Source organism: Anas platyrhynchos, chromosome 2, assembly GCF_047663525.1.
Source record: "Anas platyrhynchos isolate ZD024472 breed Pekin duck chromosome 2, IASCAAS_PekinDuck_T2T, whole genome shotgun sequence".
In the NCBI taxonomy this organism is placed as follows: Eukaryota; Metazoa; Chordata; class Aves; order Anseriformes; family Anatidae; genus Anas; species Anas platyrhynchos.
The window spans coordinates 97,110,925-97,132,020 of NC_092588.1; the positions used below are offsets into that span (position 1 = coordinate 97,110,925).

General features: G+C 39.2%; 1 protein-coding gene across 2 annotated transcripts in view; it reads right to left on the reverse strand.

The window, feature by feature from the left end:
* Positions 1 to 9,295: 9,295 nt before the first annotated feature.
* SEPTIN7 (septin 7) overlaps positions 9,296 to 21,096 on the reverse strand; it is a 76,689-nt gene continuing 64,888 nt past the window's right edge. For both annotated transcript variants that reach the window (XM_038174626.2, XM_005014243.5), the window contains 6 exons: positions 20,750 to 20,801; positions 20,000 to 20,125; positions 15,958 to 15,978; positions 13,028 to 13,163; positions 10,849 to 10,988; positions 9,296 to 10,315 (listed from right to left, as the gene is read on the reverse strand). In XM_038174626.2, coding sequence (XP_038030554.1) covers positions 10,276 to 10,315; positions 10,849 to 10,988; positions 13,028 to 13,163; positions 15,958 to 15,978; positions 20,000 to 20,125; positions 20,750 to 20,801 — 515 coding nt within the window. In that variant the 3' untranslated portion in view covers positions 9,296 to 10,275. The remainder of the gene's footprint in view (positions 10,316 to 10,848; positions 10,989 to 13,027; positions 13,164 to 15,957; positions 15,979 to 19,999; positions 20,126 to 20,749; positions 20,802 to 21,096) is intronic.

Consider the following 21,096-nt stretch of genomic DNA (forward strand, 5'->3'; position numbering starts at 1 on the left):
TCTGCACTGTTAGCAGCTACTGCCAGATCTGAATGTGCCATGCAGAATTGCACTGCATTCAGAAGGGGAGTTGGTTGGTTGGCTTTTTATTATTATTGTTTTTAAACATCAAATTTTTGCACATCACGTTGTCCCTCATCCTTCATACCCTGGACATTTTGGTTTTGCTAGACAGAGGCAAGGAAGAACTGGACCATAGAGATGCTTCAGAAGAACAACAGACACAATGGGAAGACTTTAACCAATGTTCTTTGAGTAATCATAAATCACACTATTAAACCACTCTTGTATGGACCCTGGCCCTTTTGCCTGTTTGCCTGGATCTTTTTTTTTTTTTTTTTTTTTTTTTTTTTTTTTTTTTTTGCCACGAATGCCCTAATTTTAGGCTTCTTCCAACAGCTCCCATTTTAAAAAGTTTTGGCCTTCTCCCTTTTGGGACTAGTCCTAGACACCTGTCCAGATGCTGGGGCTAAGTCATGTCCAAGCTATCAGCTCTGGGCTGATTACAAGTTTGTGGTCGATGAACTTGGAAGGCCGAGAGCCAAAGTTGATGAAACCTGGGTATCTCAGGTCTCAGCACTGTGGCATCAACACGGTGCCAGGAGATTCCAGGTCAAGGCTTGAATCCATGCTTAAAGGTCTTTGCTTGCAAGCCAAGGCCCACACAACTGTACTTCGTGAGGAAGCTGAGATTTCGTGGTGGAGCTAGACAAAATAATAGCAGCAACTCCATCAACACACTGTTAAAGGAAATACAAGAAATACACTGAGGAAGAGGAGCAGGAGGAGGAGGAAGGTTCTGGAGGAGAGAGGTACCACCAAGCACTTCCCTGCAGGGAAGTGTGGGTATGGGAAATTGCAGATGTTTTTTCAAATCATGCATTTAAGAAGCCATTAAAACACACACATGAACATCCCTGTGTTCAGTGAAAGCTTTTTTCTGCATCTTTCCATAACCTTGTCAAAGCTGTCTTGTATGAAATACATTTGTCAGCGTGCATGGAGGCATTCCCACATGCCCTCACACACCACTGACTATTTCCAGGGAAAACCATTTGACCCATAGGAAAAACAAAAGAGCAACAACAACAACAACAAAAAAAAAACGCCTTCTCTAGAGAGGAACTGTAGTCCTACTTCGAGATACATGTCCACTGCATTTCCAAAGGTTTTCCTTTGGAGTCATTAGCAAGCTGCTCCTGAGAAATGTAGGGGCTGGAAACAGAGCCCGCTGTTTCTTCAGCTCCAAGAGAAAGAAAACAAACCCTTTGAGAACTTCAGTAGAATTTCATACCGTAGAGGATGTTGCCACCTGCTGTTTAAATACAGGCAGACACTAGTTCCCCTGGGCTTTGGTGGCTTTTGGTCATTTCTGAGTTTTTGCAGCCTGTTAAGAAGCCTGGTTGGTGGTGGGGAAGTACTGCACTTTCTGGTCAGGGCACTAACATTTAACCTTCCATGCTTCTAAATCAGCCTTCATCAGCTTCTCTTCCACTGTACCCTGGCAAACACCATGACCTGTGCAACAGTCCCTCCCTGCAGAGTTTCTTCACTGCAGTCAGGATTTCAGCTGGTGGTCTGTCACAGCAAGCAGACAGCAGCAAAGTCTCCAGAAGAGCCCAGGTGGGTACACAGGGGGCATGTCTGCTTTGGTGCCTCTTCATAAAATCATAGAATTGTTCAGGTTGGAAAAGACCTAGATCATCTGGTCCAACCTCCTTTAACCTAGTTCTGACAAGTCCACCACTAAACCATGCTAAGTTCTACATCAACATGTTTTTTGAAGACCTCCAGGGATAGTGACTCAACCACTTCTCTGGGCAGCCTATTCCAACTCCACACAACCCTTTCTGTAAAGAAATTTCTCCTAATATCCAACCTACACCTCCCTGGTGCAACTTGAGGCCATTTTCCCTCATCATGGTACAAGGTGAAAGTCTTCTGGTATGATGAAGATAAAAGCTGGCCAAGTCTTGGGGGTCTGAAACCAAACCTGAGACAGAAGTGTTTATTATTATTGTTGCTGTTTTGAAAGAGCTATAAATAGTGCTTAAGCTAAACACACTAGGAGCAGGTGTTGAACTGCTGCCCTTATTTGCAGAAGAATTAGGTCATAGTATTGAGGATTAGAGCATACACAGCTTGGTATTAAGAAAAAAAAAAAAAAAAAAGACTCATTTTCTGAGAGGGTGGCTTGGTGATCAGAAAGAACCAAGACCAATGTAGCCTGGGCTGTTCTGCAGGCACAGCTGATGCAGCAGCAAGGCTGGTTCACTGTTCCCCCTAGCACAATTTTTTCCCCCTGGCCATCAATTACACCTGCCCCAGAGAGAGCTTCGGCTGCAGATGCAGTCATGGTGCTGGGGAGGGGACAGCAGGGCAGAGCTGGGTGTGCTGAGCCAGGGCACACCACCAAACATCCATCTGGGGACCAGGGGAGAAAATCCAGCAGAGCTCCCTGCTCAGTAAGGATGGAGATGCAAAGTGTAGGAAATCCAGCTGATGAAATCTGGATGTGCTTCTGGCTGCTTCCTGCAAGGTTTTAGGGCAGGATGGAGTTACACAGCTACTCGCTTCTTTTCTTGTTATCTGGGAGCTGAATCAGGAGACTATTTCTGTCAGCCTTTTTCCTGATAGGGCAAGTTCACCTTTATGGCTGCTGCTGTCACCCAGTTACGCAATCCCATGATAATTTTCCATCCCCCAAACTACTTCCATCTAGGTTGCTTTTTAGGATTTTTTTTTTTCTTAAATGCAGGGCCCAGACTGGTGGCCTGCATGGTCACCAGCCCCTGGCTCCTCCTGCTGGGCCCTGCGCAGCCAAGATGGATCCTCTCACGTTCCAGCTGTGGGACCTCAATCTCTAAAGTGCCACCAGCTGGACTGAACGCCTCTGGACACTTGGGGCACTTATGGCCAACTGCCTTCTGTGAGGCCATCGGGTGGTAGTGACTCTGGGGTGACATCACAAGGGTCTCGGGGTGCCCCTGATGGCAGCACTTACAGAAGTAACCTGTCATGAGACGATGCTGACATGAAATGGCTGCTCCACAGCAACAGGAGCAATGTCTGCCAGGCTGGGGTCCAGGTCGGGAGCTCGGCCTTTGGCCTGGGAACTGCACCTGGGAGCCAGGAATGTCCTTGACATGCAGCTGGACACCTGAGCACAAGAGACATCCAGAAGAGACCATCAGGGGGGACACAAGAATCTGGGGAACAACTTATCAGCTGGGATGGTGATAAAGAGCCTAGGCACAAGGAAATTGGCCCAATAAAGTGGGAACGGGCATGAGAAATCAGGAGTTGTTTAAAGAATATCAGGAACATCGTCAGCTCTTGGCTGTCCCAGGAGGATGGCAGAAACGGACAGCATCTCTTGGTTACCTGAAGTGGTGGTGTCATTGTAGAATCATCACAGAATGGACAGGGTTGGAAGGGACCTCTGGAGATCATCTAGTCCAACATCCTTGCTGAGCAGGATCACCTAGAGCACGTTGTGCAGGATGGCATCCAGGTGGGTTTTGATTATCTCCAGAGAAGGAAACTCCACAACCTCTCCGGGCAACCTGTGCCAGTGCTCCGTCACCCTCACAGTAAGGATGTGACCCTTCGTATTGAGCCAGAACCAGCTGTGCTTCAGTTTGTGCCCGTTGCGTCTCGTCCTGTTGCTGGGCACTACTGAAAAGAGACCAGCTCCATCCTCTCGACACCCTCCCTCAGATATTTATACACATTTGGGGGATGAGATGCTGGAGAGCAGCCCTGCAGAGAGGGATATGGGAGCTGTGGTTGACAGCAAGCTGAACGTGAGCCAGCAGTGTGCCCTGGCAGCCAGAAGGGCTAACCGTATCCTGGGGTGCATCAAGCATGGCATCACTAGTTGGTCAAGGGAGGTGATTGTCCCGCTCTGCTCTGTGCTGGCCCAGCCTCACCTCGAGTACTGTGTGCAGTTCTGGGCACGACAGTACAAAAAGGATATAAAACTGTTGGAAAGTGTCCAGAGGGCTACAAAGATGGTGAAGGGCCTAGAGGGGAAGACATATGAGGAGCGGCTGAGGGCACTGGGCCTGTTCAGCCTGGAGAAGAGGAGGCTGAGGGGAGACCTCATCACAGACTACAGCTTCCTCGAGGGCGAATGGAGGGGCAGGTGCCGATCTGTTCTCCTTAGTGACCAGTGATAGGACCCGAGGGAATGGTGTCAAGCTGCAACAGGGGACATTCAGGTTACATACCAGGAAAAGGTTGTTCACCAAGAGGGTGGTCACACACTGGAACAGGCTCCCCAGGCATGTAGTCACAGCCCCAAGCCTGTTGGAGTTTAAGAAGTGTTTGCACTGTGCTCTCAGCTCCACACAGAACACAGAAACACAAAGCAGCAACAGGGAGTGAAGGCAACGAGCAAGCAGCTGCACTGGCTCGTGCTCTAGCAGGTGACAGGACTCTTAGCTGTTAACTGTGGCCAAACCTGCTTCAATTTCACTAATACTCACTCTCCTGCCCTCATCTCCCACAAGAAAGGTGACATTTTTGCTTTTGCATGGAGACCAGAGTATCTGTTCTCTTTTCCATATGGAGAACTAAAGAAAATAATGACTTACGTGACTCATCCAAGTTCTCAAAGGTCTTTGCTAGCCACGTGGAAGCCTGAAGGCTGTTGGCAGTTTTCAGGCTTGCGACATAAAGCACAGGCTTTCTCTTAAGGAGAAATCAGCGCCTGCACCATGCCATGGCTCTGGTTTACCTTTGCTGACGCCGAAAGAGCAGGGCTGCTTTGGCCAGAATGAAGATGGTGGCAAAAAATTGTCTCCAGATTTTAACACCACCTTCTCCAGCATAAGCAAAATTCAGATCAGTGGAGACTTCAGAACCTCATTTACCGCTGTGCTGCTGGAAATCAGGACAGCTTCAGACAGGCACATTGCAGTTGAAACCAGGGCAAAGCTGGGGGCAAGCTGCAGCCCCGTACAATGATGGGCAAGGGAGGGGCTGGAGCAGGGCAGCCCTTGCTCCAAAAGGCAGCAGCCACCCTGCAAATGGTGCTGCCCTTGCAAGACAAGCACAGTCCACAAAACACAGCATCATTGTGACTAGTGTGGGACAGGCTGTGTAAGAACTGAAGCCATGGCACTGGGTGAGACACTACTGGGTGCCACTTCTCTCCTGAGAAGTACTTGCCATGGTTTGTGTGTGCTCACCTCACGAGCACATGGGGATGTTTCACTTTAGGAAGAAGTGATCCAGTGGCTTCCAAAGGGAAGGAACAAACTATTTTAATATCTTCATGAGAAGCTATTGGCAGTAGAAAACAGGTTCCTCTTGGCTATCCATAATCTTTAAGAACTATAAAATCTGCCTCTGACATTGCTCCACAGCTGCTCTTTCCATTCCTTGGGTTTCCATGAGATTATTGCTAGCAGACAAGGAGGGAATTGGAGAAGGCAGAGGAATAATATTCTCTTAATAAATCAAAACCACAAATTTTATCTTGACTTATGCAGTCTATCTCAGGGCAAGCTGCAAGATGATCGTCTTCATTAGAAAACTGCTCTAGCTGCAAAAAACAAGCATTGTAGCCGCCTCAGAGACCTCTCCGGATGCCAGCACCGAAGCGATACATTACAGGAAGATGAGAGAACTTGAGCTGCACTCCAAAACACGAGGCAAATGGATGGAGATTTCTACTCATTTCCCTACGTCTGTCAGCGGTTTCTTCTCATTATATCACTTGGAAACCTGGTTTCCTCAATCATTTACTTTTAAAAGCTCATTAGAAGAGTGCAGCACACAGAGCAGATTATTAGCACTTGCATTAAGCAAAGCTGCTCCCTGGGGCAGAGCTGCAGGTGCCTCAGCAGCATCTCTGGCTGGCTGCCCAGCCTGCTCTGCAGACCCTGCTCCCCTCCTGCCTCCTGAGGGTCCCCAAGGTGGATCCTGATGAGTTGTTTGGGCTCCCAGGTCTCACAGCTGGAGTTACACATCCTGGAGACCACAGAAAGGGAAAGAAAGACCTCGTGTGTGCTGTGCTTCCTCACTGCTGGACATAGTCAAAATTAGGAGAAGACGTAGCAGCACAATGTAATGGTGGAACAACATGCTGCTCCACAATCACCAGGTGGGTGAGGAATCCCATTCGCACCCTCTGAAGCTTACCTCTCCTGTTTTTTTACCAGGAGACAGTGCACATTTATGAAGTGGAACATTTAGGGCTGGATAAAAGCCATGGAAGCATCCAAGAGCACTAGCTGAGTATTCCCTTGGAGAAATAACCATGTGACTGAGGTGGGAAAAGCGACAAGGCAATGCAGAATTTCAGAAGTGCTCAGCTCCTGATGGTACGTGAGCAGCTCATTCCAGGAGGAGCAACAGCAGGTCCTGGTTCCAGCAGCAGGCTGGCACGCTGGCTGGCCACCAACCCCACCAGCCACCCAGCAGAACAAGCTCCTCGATAGGATATGGGATAAAGCATGATTGGATTGTGGAGAAGGGAGTAATTGCCTTTCATGAACCTTAAACAGCACAAGCCCAGGAAACTGAGATGTTGGCAATGGAGGAATGTAAATGGTATTGAGAGGCTTGAACGCACTAAGATTAAGCTGGCAAGAAACTTGAGAATTGCATACAAAAGCTAGCCCTCAAGGAAAAGCATGCCCCTTAGCTTGGGCACATAACACAGCCTGCCCTCGCTACCCAAGGACAAACTGTGTAAGCTAAGATGGACCCTTAATATACTGGTTGGCTCCACACTTACAGCTACACCTGGTTTGGCCACACCTTTTGCTTACTTCCAAAGCATAAAATTTTAATCTCCCACCCAGTCCCTGATTCCCATATTGATTTATTTGTATTGAAACCTTTAAAAACATGGTTTTAAACTGTTTGTGTTTAAGCCAGACTGAGGTGTTTCTTGAATCAAGAAAACCAAACCAACCCTCTTCTCAAACAAGTAAGGACCTCTTTGTTATGCTTTTTCTGGATATTATGAAGATCACCTCTCTCCCTAGGCTGTCAAATTGAGGAGTGTTTTTGGTATTGCTTGAGCAGCATGCTCACAAGGAGTACTCGGGTGACACGAGATCACCTGAACTCAGGAGGTACAGTATGCGGCCTTTTGATGGATGGATCAGAAAGGGCACCAGCTGGTCAGTGACTACCAGATGGGAAAGCTGCTGTGAAAAGTGAAACCCCCAACGTCATCCCATGTTGTGGTTTAACCTGGCAGGCAGCTGGGCACCATGCTGCCATTCGCCCACTCCCCTCCTCCCCATCCCACAGAGGGATGGGGGAGAGAATCAGGGGGAAAAGTAGAACTCATGGGTTGAGATAAAGACAATTTAGTAGGACAGAAATAGAAGGGAAAATAATAATAAGAGAATATACAAAGCAAACGATGCACAGTGCAATTGCTCACCACCCACTAAGTGATGCCCTGCCATTCCCTGAGCGGTGGCAGTCCCCCGTTTTATTGCTGAGCACACCACTGCTGCATGGTGTGGGACATCCCTGCGGGCAGTGCGTGCCAGCTGCCCTGGCTGCGTCCCCTCACAGCTCCTGGTGCACCCCCAGCCTCCTCCTGAAGCTGAAACTAAGGGAGGCAAGAGAAAACGTCACCTGGATGCAATAGGTTTCTGACCAACTACTATACATCAGCCCACAACAAAGCTTCTGCTGCAGGTACTTTGAGTTGCAACACAAATAAGTAAGCTTAAGTTGCTATTAAGTAAAGTGAGTTTTTAGTTTACAGAAATAAAATGTTTTTATTATTATATATTCAGTGGGAGAAAAAATGGGCTGTCATAGTACTTCTTCAGCTTAAACATTTTTATTGGCTACACAATTACTCTTTCAAGGTGATTTTATTTATTTCCATTTATTACAAGTGTGGAAACTCTGAAAAAACTCTAACTTTTGGCAAACTCATACTTTTCTGGTGAAGCCCAAACTTACCATAAAAATCCAAGCATTTAAGAAACAAGTTCAGAAGGGACGCCAAACGGACAATGTTCCGTTTCCAAAACCAACTCAGAACATTTGATTTCCATATGCTCTAAATATTCATTCAAATACAATAGCTATTATGTTATGTAATATTTTATGCCCTCATACAAAGACCTAATGAGAGCATAACCTCATTTCTGATTACCCCAAATGTGGAGGGTGGGGTGAGGGCAGGTTTAAGGTAGGGACAGAAAGAGAACAAGTACAATTAAAATGATTTGCTGATAAATTAAATCCTTACTTCTGAACAAATGGGAATGCTAAAGCACAACCATTTCCATAGGAAGCAAATCCAGAGCTTTGACCAATCCTAAAAGCAATTCAGAGCTGGAGCTTCTTTTCCTTGCAGTAACTTTTGCCTGTTCTTCACATTGTTCAGTTTCATAAATTCCACTGAAACCTGAGAGGGCAGGCAGGGCAGACACAGGAGCTGTGATATATTAAAAGATGAGAGATTTTGCAATTATTTTGCAATTCTGCTTATTTGAAAGGGAAAACTAAGTCTACTTATTGATGACCAGTGTCTTCTGTGAAAAGAAAGAGGCAGTGTATTTAAATGAGTCCTTTATACAGACTACTGAAAAGCTCTTCATTGGGAAGCTGTATGAATAAATGACATTTCCAATAAGTATAATTCACATAAAAGAAAGCATGGCAGCAGAAGTAATACAGTGGCATCTGCAAAAAAAAAAAAAAAAAAAAAAAAAAGCTGTTCTTCATTGTTTTGCAGGCAAACAAAAAAACAAAAAGATATAAGGAGTCTGCAACAGTTTAAGAAGTTACAACTGTTCTTTCTGTTCTTTAAATACCAAGTTCCTGACTACTACTACTACTAAAACTGTCTCAATTCACTTTGAAATCAAAATAAAAGGATAGAAAACAAATGCTTGCCAATGACAGAAGTTCCTGAAGAGGCTGCACATGTGTTATAATGCAGCTAGATGCACATAAAAGCTTCTATAGGGCATAAAAGACGATGCAAAAGGCAGCATTCCTGGGCCTGGAGCAGGTCTGACACACAGCAGGAGAGTGTGGACAGCTGGTGCCCTCTTCTGGACAAGCTAGATACTTATTCAGCCAATGCAGATCACAGCTGGCCCCCGGCTACTCACTCACACAAGATTTACTAACAATTCAACAACTCACAGGCATTTCTGTACTTTAGGCTAATTCCTCAGGAAATTCAAAGACAGGTCAATGTGGGATGAAGACAAGGCCTGTGGGAAAGAGAAAACTGAAGCACTTCCCGAGTAAGTGCTTGGCTATACAACTCCTTTAAGATTTCTGACACATCACCATGTTACATCACAACATTGTTTATTATGTGACTTTTTACAATACAAACAAAAAAAAATACAGAAATGCAGTATATGAATACAGCTAAATGCGAAATGGTGACTTTTTCTTGAGGCCATATTCCCATTTCTAGTAAAATAAAGAAAGACTGCACACAGGTAGAAACAGGTTGGTAGTTAACTCCACAATTTTGCCTAGAAATGACCTATAAATGCATTTTCCTGCTACTTACCATAAAATGTAAAAAGGGAGTTAAAGGAAAGTTTTACTCACTGGTTCCTACCATATGAAAGAAGCTATATTCTATTTAGGAGGGCCAATATATGGAAAAATATCTAAATTAAATGTTATTACAAAAATGAAGCAGTAATGAGATCCTTCAGGCTAAAGAAGTTACTAAATGAGAATAGCATATATTTAAAGAATCCAAAACATAAAAGGGTTGTTAAAAAAAGCTTAGGTGCACTTTAAGCCTACGACTTTTGTTTTTCCATGTGTACTTTTAAACAATGGAAGTGTCAAAAATAGGGTCAACTGTGTTAGACTAAATTACATTATTGTATATGCTGCACTGAATGGAATTCTTGTATTATAGTAATAAAGAAGCATTGTTTGCATCATACTATGGCAATTTGTCCTCACTAAAAACCGTCTTGAGTCCTTGCATTTTTGAGTATCCTGTAAACCGTCAAACCACCAGAACATGATTGTACAATAGTAAAATGTTTTCTTTTGCATTAAAATGACATCTGTTTAAAAAAAAGGAAAAAAGGTACTTAGAGCTGTTATTTTTCCAAGTACACAACACCCTAGACAATTCAAGGCATCTCATTCTCCATCAAAATTAACAAAAATTTGTCATGCTGTTAAATCCATTACTATGGATACAACTGGTGCAAAATTGATCAAACGGATCCAACAAACACTGATGTCCAGGCTGGCATATTGGCAACTAATACATAACTGGTGGTCAAAATGATGCATTTAAAATATCTTCCCTTTCTTCTTGTTCTTTTCCAAGGTTCTACAATGATATAAAAAAAAAAAAAGTAAAACATCGAATACATGTTATTAAATTCACTTTTTTACATGATTTTTTTTTAAATAAGCATTTTCTCAAGTCTTACAGGTTCCAATACACTGTATGAAAATGTATTATATTCATAGCACTTGTGCATGAAGTCAAGCAGTGCATTTATCACGATACCCCATCTTTTGGATATCAGACTTAATCAGTTTAATTCTTGAAGCTTTAGCTCTCCACCCTTCAGAAGTCTGATACGATCTACCTTTCAAATACAACTTTTTTTTAGATAGATCTGGCTATGTATGAATATAGCATTTTTCCAGATTAAAACTTGCTTTCGAAGCTAATAATAATCCCAGTATTTTTGAGAGGTGTTCATCTGTACCTAACTGCAGTTTCATTTTTTTATTGGATTTTATGTGAATTTCCATAGAGGTTAAACACCACTGACCATTATTACTATGGCAATTTCCTTTTAACAGAAAGCTACAGAACATTTACCATGAACTGCAGATTAAGAATCAATTTACCTGGAGGAATTCTGTTGTTCCAGAATACGTTGCTGAGCTTCCCAGTTTGCTTTCTCATCCTCAAACTGGCGACGCTTTTCCTCTAATTCTTTGTGTTGTGCCTCCAAATTCTTTTTCATTTGCTCATGGCGTCGCTGCAGCTATAGAAAAAGTCATGAACACACTCAGCAAGGACACAGAACATTGCAGCAACAAACATCAGCAACTATACTAAAGTGAGATAGTATCAGTTTCTCTTCAGAGAAAGTAACTATTAAACTAAAAGTTCTAAGGTTATGGGTATAATTAAACACAAAGAAAAGCGTTTTAAATCCCTTAAACACGTTGTAAAGCTCACAGAAAACTCCCCAAATGCTGCCTGAGTCACAAATAGGAGTTGTAGCCAGTTACATGCAGCAAGCAACAGGAAACTCAAGGAAATGTTGGTATTTGATGCAAACCTTAAGCAAATTACAAAATATTTTAATATCAGTAATACATAACATAGTAGCTTTGACTTTGTGTGTAGGAAAAAAAACACACAGTGATTTCATCCTATAGCGTTAACTACTTTAAGGATCTGTTTGGAAAAACATTATTAAATGGATTAATTTACTCACTAATTAAATTAATTATTAGTAGTATTACTGAAGTGAATTGTCTACACTGCCAGTATTGCATAAGAAGTCTCTCCTGAAAGCTTCTGGTGATGGGACCGGCAATCAAATGCCCTGGATGCGAGAATGGAGACACTGTGAGGAAAAGTAATCCCCTTCATGTGCTACAACAAGTTTTTTTAAACGAGTTCATTAAAACTCCCTCTTCTCTCTTACAAGTCCTTATTCTTATGCAAACCCTTTAACACAGATTTTACTTTTTTTTTTTTTTTAATATACTTTAAACTCAGCACGGTCTACTGCCTACTTATAAAGATATACAATGGAGTTTACGAAGTCATGAATGAAGAAAGGGGGGGAAAAGAACTTACCAGTTTCTAATTGTTTGTTCAATTCAGCAAGATGCTATCAGTGAAAAAAGTTGAGAGATAGTACATGCAAAAAGACATTTTTTTTGCCCTGTTTTTCATATAACAATTTATCTACAGAGTTGTTGTCACAGCACATTGTGGAAGCCAGAATTATAAATGGGTTTGAAATATTTACAGAAATTAAGGAAGCAAAAGTTCATCAATGCCTAAATAAACACTGTGATTCAAATAAAACACTTAGCTTTAAAACTCCTAAATTTCCGACTGGTCTACCTTAGTATTTATATCCTTTGTTTACCTATTGACTTCTTTTAATGAACAAAAAAATAGACTGAAAAAAATGCAAGCCATCAACCTGACTCAGTATACAGTGGCTCCTTACAATGCCTAGACTGGCAAGCATTTCAACTACCCTGCCAAATTTCCTCACTTTCCCTCAAATTTGGAGCCACACTGTATCTTTATGAACATTGACTATTTAAAGCTCTTTCATTAAGCTTCTTGAGAGAAGCTGCTTACCCAAAACTTAAAATTAATTTTCTAGTTTAATGTAATTTTATACTAGTCTCTTAAAAAGAAAACACTTCAAGGACTGCTTGAAACCCATAAAAACAATTTCACTGTGAATAAAATCCATTCACCTGGATGAGACAGAAATTAGGAGTTAAATATCAATAAAATTTATATATGTTTAAATGATACAAAAATAGTGCCAACAAGATATGCCTGCCTCTTTCTTCATCTAGTAACTCTTATTTAGATTACCCCTTAGACACTGTATCAGAAGTTCCTCAAATGCCTTTTCAGTATGCAAAGCAAATTATTATTAACTAAATCAGCTTATGTAAAACATGAAAGTCTGAAGAACTTTTTTAAACAATTGTAAGAAAACAGGTATAAAATATTCCAAAGAGGGGAATATTTTAATAGTAATAACAGTATTTTAATATTTTAATAGTATTTTAATATTTTAAAAGAGAGGGTAAGAAAATTAAGGAGTATTTTAAAATACTGTGATTGTGAAAATAAAACAAGAATGTATATGAACATTAAAGTTGCATTTGAAGTTTGTGCTTATACTATTTCAGCAAAGAGAAAAAGCTGGGAAAAATAACTGAGTTTTTGTTACACATAAAATGTTGGAAAATCTTGGAGAAAAGAACCATCTTTGTATTTGTTCACTTTCAAGCATATTTAAGACATTTTCCTTACCTCAGCTTCAGAGTCCTTCAGTTTCTGAACTTTTTCTTTGACTTTCATCTCAAACACCTGTTCCATCTCCATTTCCATTTTTTTCATTTTGGCTACATGCTCTCTCCTTTCCTCTTCCATCTGTGCCAACGGGCTCCTGCCACAAATCCAGAAGAAGTAGTTAGCTAATAATAACTTTTTTTTCTTTCTGTAATATTTGGGTATCTGTATAAAAAAAGATAAAAATGCTGAAGCATTATGATAAATAACACAGCCTAAATTCATTTTGCATTATTTCATTAACTGTTAAGCTTCCTACCAAAAGGAAATTTCATACAGTATATCTCCCCCCCTCCCCCCTTTTTGATTTATATTACATTAAAGTTAAAGAAACTCTTGACTTTTTATCTTTGGTAGAACCTGGTCATAGGTAGGGAATAAACCAAAGTTACGAGTAATAAAAAAAAATGAGTATCTTCCAAGTGATCTTCAGGCATCTTGTTCTTTGCAGTTCAAATATATATATAAATCAATATAGAACCTTTATGTAGAACAGATTAATAAAAATTTTTTAACGGTGTTTCAGACAGAAGTCCCATTTTTCCTTTAAATTGTCACTGTTCAGAGTGATAGTAAGCATCAAGTTAGCATTGCAACTGTGTTGAATGAGGTGGTCATACTTCCAAAGAGATAACATAGCAAAAAAGTTTTGGGCAACTGAACATTCATCAAAATGATAGCTGGAAGAATTTCCTTTAGAAAATTATTCATTAAATTGATGTATAAAAATAATATAATTTCATATATATATATATATATATTTATATATATTTATATATTTATTTAATGCTTACTACTCCTTGGAATCCTACAGAATTTTTAAAGCTGTATAAGCTTGCGACCCACACGAATGTGGTGCAAGCTCTGAACAGCAAGTTTCCCATTAAATACCCAATAAACAGGATGGTTTTGATCTAAGGATGATTGCTATATACAGCCTTATCATAAGAATTTCATGCCGTTCAACAAAAGCAACCCAAACAAATCACTGGCCTCTTTTTTCAGTTTTGAGTATGCATGGCTTTGGAAAACATCAGTTTTAGTTGTCTTATTAATAAAAATGGAGAAAACAATGTATAGGGAGCAGTTACAATCAACAACAAAGGCTATCTGCTGTAATGTATGCATAATTTGCTCAGGCAAGCAAATTATAAATTAGAGATGGCAAGTTTAAGCCCTAGCAGAAATATTATTTTCACTTTCAGTGCTTAAAACAAACATAAAAACTCCAAACTGTTCTGCTTCAATTCATGCAGAAAAAGTACTCTAGGAGGCAAACTAATTAAGGAACTTCCAGCAATGACTGAAATAAAATTAGCAACATCCATTTTGATTCAGAATGTACCACTCATTCTTAAAGGAATGAGCTTACATATCAGCCATAGTTAAAATGTGTTTTTTAAGATCTGTTTTGACTGTTAATGGCTCAGTTTATCCTTATTGCTTGCTTTCGACAACTAGCCATACAGTGAAAGTAAGCAGGGTCCCATAAAGTTTAGGCCACGTGAACAGTTTTTCAAATACCAGCATTTTAAAATGTGCTTTAAAGGTGACCATCAGGAGTGGTAAGGAAAAAGAAAATGGCATTTCCACAAAAAATCTGATTGAATCTGAACTAATAGTTGCCAAGTTTGGACTGGTGAATAAAATTCTGTATTACATATGGAACTGAAACTGATCCTCAGTCTAATGCTCTCTAGCCATTCAAAAGGCCAACTGCTAGGAACTTTTGTCAAGGAAAAAAACTTGGTTAAACACGGGTCACATATAATAATACACAAAAAATATCTCGCGTAAGAAGAGAATGAAAGAGGAGGTGAGTAGCAGTATTTGTGTAAGCTAACCATCTGTCCTAATAAAACTATTTCACTGTTACTTTTAGAGCTGTAAAGTTCTCAAATATGCCTGTTCTTCAAAAATTAACTGAGACATGGATCTGAATACTAACAGATCATTGCTGCATTTCCCATAGACTTGGGAGGGAAGTAGTACTGTCCTTCTGTTGACAGCCTCATCGTCTAACACAGATGTCAGGCAAGCTTATTTGAGAATTTGAGAAAGTGGCAAAAAACAGTCCGCACAGAACATTTGATAAACTTACAAGTGAACATTTACAGCTGAGATTTTTACAACAGAGGTCACAGCTAGTTTTGTTGGGTCATAAGTATGTGACATGGGTAAGTACACATTATCCTTTATTTCAGGATAAAATAATACAAGGGGCTTAAGCAAAAAAGAGCTAAAAGCAAAACACTAAATAAATATGTAAAACATTTACATATTATATGTAAATGTAATTAATATGTAAAACTGATTTAACAGGATGTGTGTCAAAGCAGCCCTCTAAGATCTGCAAAAGTTAAAAAGTTATTCTGCATATGTGCAAAGTGGAACCTCTGCAAGCCAGTAGTAAGATAAACCCATGGTCAGAAAAAGTTGAAGTAATTGATTTCCCAATTCAATGAAAACTTGTAAATTTACAGATAAGCATAAAGAATTAGTGGAATTTTCATAAGCATCTATATAAACATGATGAAGCTTGAGATAGAAACTGGGTAAATTTCACAATTTATGCACTGAAACAGCCTTTTCTACTCATTGTTGAAATTTGACCATATTTGTCTTGAGGCTTAGCCAAAAAGTTCCCAAAGAGAAAGGGTTTTTACAGAGATATTTGTCCCTGAAATTATTTATAAGTTCTTAAAATTTACATTACCAGTGCTTTATAAGAAAACCACCAACAACAAAAAAACAGCTAGGGAAAAAAAACAATGGCAAGAGCTGGGTAACAGAAAACTGTTATAAATTTGAAACATTAAACAGTAAAACCCTTTTTGTGTTTAAATAATTTTTGTCTACGTTTTTTTGGAAAAATTTAAATGACCACTTACATGCCTTCAACTGTGTCAAATCTAAAAAACAAAAAATACAGAGGCTTAGCTTAGCATGCTTAAATAAAACCACAAAACCAAAAAGCAGTAATTAAAAAAGTAAATTCATTATTAATAGAGTCCTAAAGCTAATTATCTGCTCCCCCAGAAAGCAAGTTTTTCCACAGTAACAGGAAAGACTGTTAGTTAAAGCTTATTATATTTAAAGTTCAGTTAGTAAATCACTACACCGTGTAGATATTAACGCAGATTTGATGTGCAGATATTTTCAGCAATAGTTTACCTAGAGTATGCAAGCTCTTCAAGCAATTTTAAATAGTTTAGTGACACGAACAACCACTTGCTATAAACAAGTTTTATGAAACCTAAGCCATATCGAGGCTTATCTACTCATTAAAAATTATCTCCTAGTAAAGGATGTTATCAATTATGTCCTTTTATTAATGAAATTAATAATGTTCCTGTGCTGCCAAAAGAGCACTTCACATCAATGGCCAGCAGAGGTCTCACCGGAGGCTGTGCTCAGCTCTGGAGGAGGCTTCACTGCAGTTATTTCCCCTGAACTTGATGCTTTACCCTGAGCTTGTGTTGGGTTAGCATTTCACATACACCATAAGAGGAGAAAAAATTGTCTGAAAACAAGATTCTCATATTAAATCTCACAAGTAAGATGGGTTTAATACCCTAGAACTATTTCACTGAATTTCCTTCTCTCCGGTGAAAAGGAAGAATAGAACCTTGGCTTTTTGGTAAGATAACAGTAAGAATTATGGTCAAAAGGAATTAGAAGTAGTTCAAACTAGGCAGTTAGAAGGATTTATGCATTGTGTATTTTGTGACCCAGTGTGCCAGTTTATTGAACAAATCCCTAGATAAATAAGGCTGATCTTTACAGTATACAACACGACTTTCAATGAAATATGGTTTTATGTTGAAACTCACTGAAAATATCAACTTTGCATAGCAATTTAAGAATTTTATATTTCAGAGCAAATGCAAATTTTAGCATATGCCACAGAGTGCACATGTGAAATTATAGTTACTGCACAGTGTGAAGAGACAAGTTATTGATATACCTGAAGATTACCCTTGATGATTATTTATATATTATTTAAGAGATGGAATGATCTTGACAATTTGAAGGAATCAGACACTAAACCTAAAACACAAAAACACTACGTAATCATGGTGCATGCTTTGGATGGCTCTTAGGTCAGTGTGTTACTTGTAGAAAAGTCGATTACAGTTTTACCAAAGCAAAGGAGGGAAAAATCAAAGAAAATTATCATCTAGACAGAACAAATTGCTTCAGTTCATCTGCACAGTATTATTAAATCTTGTAACATGGACTCATACTGATTTTCACATTTGCACTTTTGTTCAAAGAAATAAGTTAACAGTTGCCTGAAAAATAAAGATCCGCTAGGATCAGAAAAATATAGCTGCATTGAAGGTAAAAAGATCTTGTCTCCAATAGCTTTTGGAGAAGTGCAATAACCACAGCTTGTACAATCTCTTCCAGTTTACAAAAGAAACAGCAGGTTAGGAGTTTCCAGAGCCAGAGGTTGTATCTGTGTTTAACAGGATGCTTGTAACACCACCAGACAGCATCAGAGCATGTCTCTATTCTCAGACAGAGACACTGGACCCATCTCCCATTAAAGAATCAGATTTCCAGAGGACAAGTCAGATATTGCTCCATTTTGAGACACAGACACTTCTTTCAAAAAAGGAAGCAGCCAAACATAAGATTCTTCAGGAGATGCACAGATAAAGCGTTAACATTCATTCTTCCCCCTTTCAATTAATTTCTAGGAAGACATGCATGGTTATTAGGAAAATTTTCTCTATGCTGATTCACCTATACTAAATTCAAAACCATGAAAGCACACTAAGCTTTAACATGCTTTTTGGCTTAAAAAAAAATGCTGATAATTCAACATATGGAAAAAGTAGCAAGACAAGAATAGCATCAGCTCCTTCATAACCTGCATGTGCATTCATGATTTATAATTTTTTAAGTCACCCTGAGTTTGAAGAAAAACTGCAAAAAATTCAAAATTTTGTATGTTTGCAATAGATTTTGCCATCTTTCAGATGGCTGAATCAAACTGTTAACTTATTTCTTGAGAAAAAAAAACTGATAGCTCTGAGTGCCACCTTTATTAATTCACATCAGAGATTCAGTGCTGCAATATTATGTGCAGCAGATTTCTTAGCAAGAAAATGAGTTCCAAAAGGCACTTTTAACTATAAATATTCAGGTGGAACAGCACAGTGACCTCAGATGACAAAAAAATAAGCATGATTCTGAAAGCAAAGTAATTCCAAACATTTGGAGCACAAATCCTAGTGGAAAAAAGTTTCAGAAATTAGCAACTGATTGACAAGATTGAAAAGACTGAAAGAGGAAGAACACAAACATAGTTTTTGAAGTCCTTCTGGTACAGGTATATATACAGAAATGCATCTTACTTTGTTTGTAGTATGGGAATCAAAAAATCACTTTCTTAAAGAAGAAAACCAACAATCAGTACCTTGGATATAACTAATAGATTAAGTCTGTAGGTACAGACTAACATAAATACAAACAGGCACAAAACACAAGAAATAGTAAATGTTATCACAAAAACCAAGGTTCTTCTAAATCCGAAGAAAATCCACTGAGATTCAGAAACAGAGAGAAACTGCTACTAAACACTGCATTAAAAAATCAAAACAAATTCCTATGATACACAAAAGAGCAATAAAAAGTTTCACTTTTCAGTACAATGATAGCAAATAGCACAGTAAAAAATAAAGTGAACAGTACACTAAAAAAGTATAACAATAGCAAGTTAGATAGATGCTGGAGGCAGTGAGTAATTCTCTATTCTGCATTTTCTTTAATCCACTGTCATTGAACAAAGAATTAGGCTAAAGATCTTCCAACCAAAGGCTCAAGAGGGCTTTCTTCCCTGTTGTTCTCCTAGCTGTGCTATTTTGTTCTCCATGGTGACTATTTCATTTAGTAATTTCTGTCTTTAAAACTCCTCCCCTCTCAGCCATAATACTGTACTGTCATGAGGATGAAGTGCAGCTTGAGAAAAAGTTCCAACATACTTGCTATATGTACTTAGGAGCCTTGACATGTAAATCAGGGATAACGTGATGGCAATAAATATAAGTGAAAAGTAACCACTGTGCTATAAATATATTTGAGGACTACTTCTGTCTGAGACTTGACCTCACTACATCACTAATTCATAATAATTTAATAACTGATTATTGTTGATAAATATAGAACTGGGGAAATGCATGTATTAAATGAAAAAACATGGTATTCTCAAATAGTATTGTATATGAAGAATTCAATAAAGCTTGCTTTTAAATCTTCAAATAATTTTACCGTGTTGGCAAACAGCTTGCCGTCAAGATGACCGTCAAGGTCAGTGGCCGTCAAGATGACTTACTAGCATTAAAGAGCAAAAACTGCAACAAAAATAAAAGCAAAACCCCTGCATTGCAACTTTCCTCTCACAATGGATGAAGATGTTGCAATAATTCCACTATCATGATAAACAACCTTAGAAGAAGCCATGGCAGCCATTCAATAATGACAGTGCGTCTGGATTGCCAAAGTTGCTAAATAAACATTGATCTATTTTTCTCTCAAAAACATCCCTGATGCTGACTATTGAGTATTCATACAAAAAGAAATAATGCCAAAATAGTATATATACCAAAATAGAAACACTACTGCACAAAAATTTTCCAGTATCTACTAATGAAATACAACTTAGAAACAGTGAACGTATGGTTTCTCTTCAAAACTGAATCCAACTAAACCCCATTTTTTTAACCTATTCACTGAAGACTAGTGTAAACCTTTATGAAACAGAACAAAACATGAGTAAGCCAGAAGTATAGTGTTCACAGACCAGAATGCAGCAAAGAGGCAAATGACTGAAGAATAGAAAGTGAAATAAATAATTCCCACCATGAAACCAACTAAAAAATAGCGGAAGGATTAAAGAGCAATACAATCTCAACAAAAACTTACTTTGTTAGCTGCCCTTTGTTTTTGTTGTTGTCAACACCGTTGTAGGTAACAGCTGCCAGTTTTCTGCTCCTATAGTTCTCATAATGTACATTGTTAGTGACATCCTTCAGGTCCTGCATATGAGTTCTGTCAATAAGTGTAATTTATCAGCTTAGTACACAAATACAAAATACTATGTGCAAAATTAGTCTCTGCGCCTTGTGCAGATTGACTCAAACTATATTCTGCCATTAAAGCCCCATTCCCCACAACGTTGTCATTCTTCCATTTAAATAAGAGTTGTCAAGACAGCTAAGTCACAGAAATAGCTGATTATTTTGCACTGAACTAGCAATTGTTAGAGCAGATGAACTTACTGAACCGCTGTGAATACAGGAAGAAAAATCTCTCAGCGCTTAACACAATGAAGGTTGCTTTAGAAAATGCTGACACTGAAAATTTAAGAAGATGCCTGCAACTAAGTACACGTCAGCACTAACAGACAACTTGGGTTCCTATCGTTTATCACCTTTAAAAAAAAAAAAAGAACAAATCAGAAAGAAGAGTGGTATCCAATAAAAAAAATTCACTGGCACCACTAGCTAGATATATGGTTAAACAAATTGGTTTCAAAGAGTACAAATTTTGTTTACAACTAAAAGCACTGGATTAGTATGAACTCACAAGTTTAGATCTTTTTTTCCTCCAACATAAAACTTTCCAGCCTGTTAGACATACTAGAAAACTCCATGTTACCCATTAGTTGCTTACCTTATCAACATGTTCCTCAGAATTGTGAAGTCACAGTGTTCCCCATTTTCAACTGTGGAAAATGATAATTTTTTCTTGAGACTCCAACCAAAATATATGCTTTACTCAAAGACATCATCCACTTCCTATGCTCATTCAACAGGTTACGCCCAGACTTTTTTCACTCACACAGGATGCGTGTTTACAGTAGAAGAGAATTAGTGATACGACTTTATCAGTACATCTCACCAGCCAAGGTAGGTTCCCTTAAGCCATACTAGAAAATTGCACCCTGAATCAGTATAGCAGAATAAACCACCTCAGCAGAAACAGTTTTGCCAGTTTAACTAACTTCATGATCCCTTGGA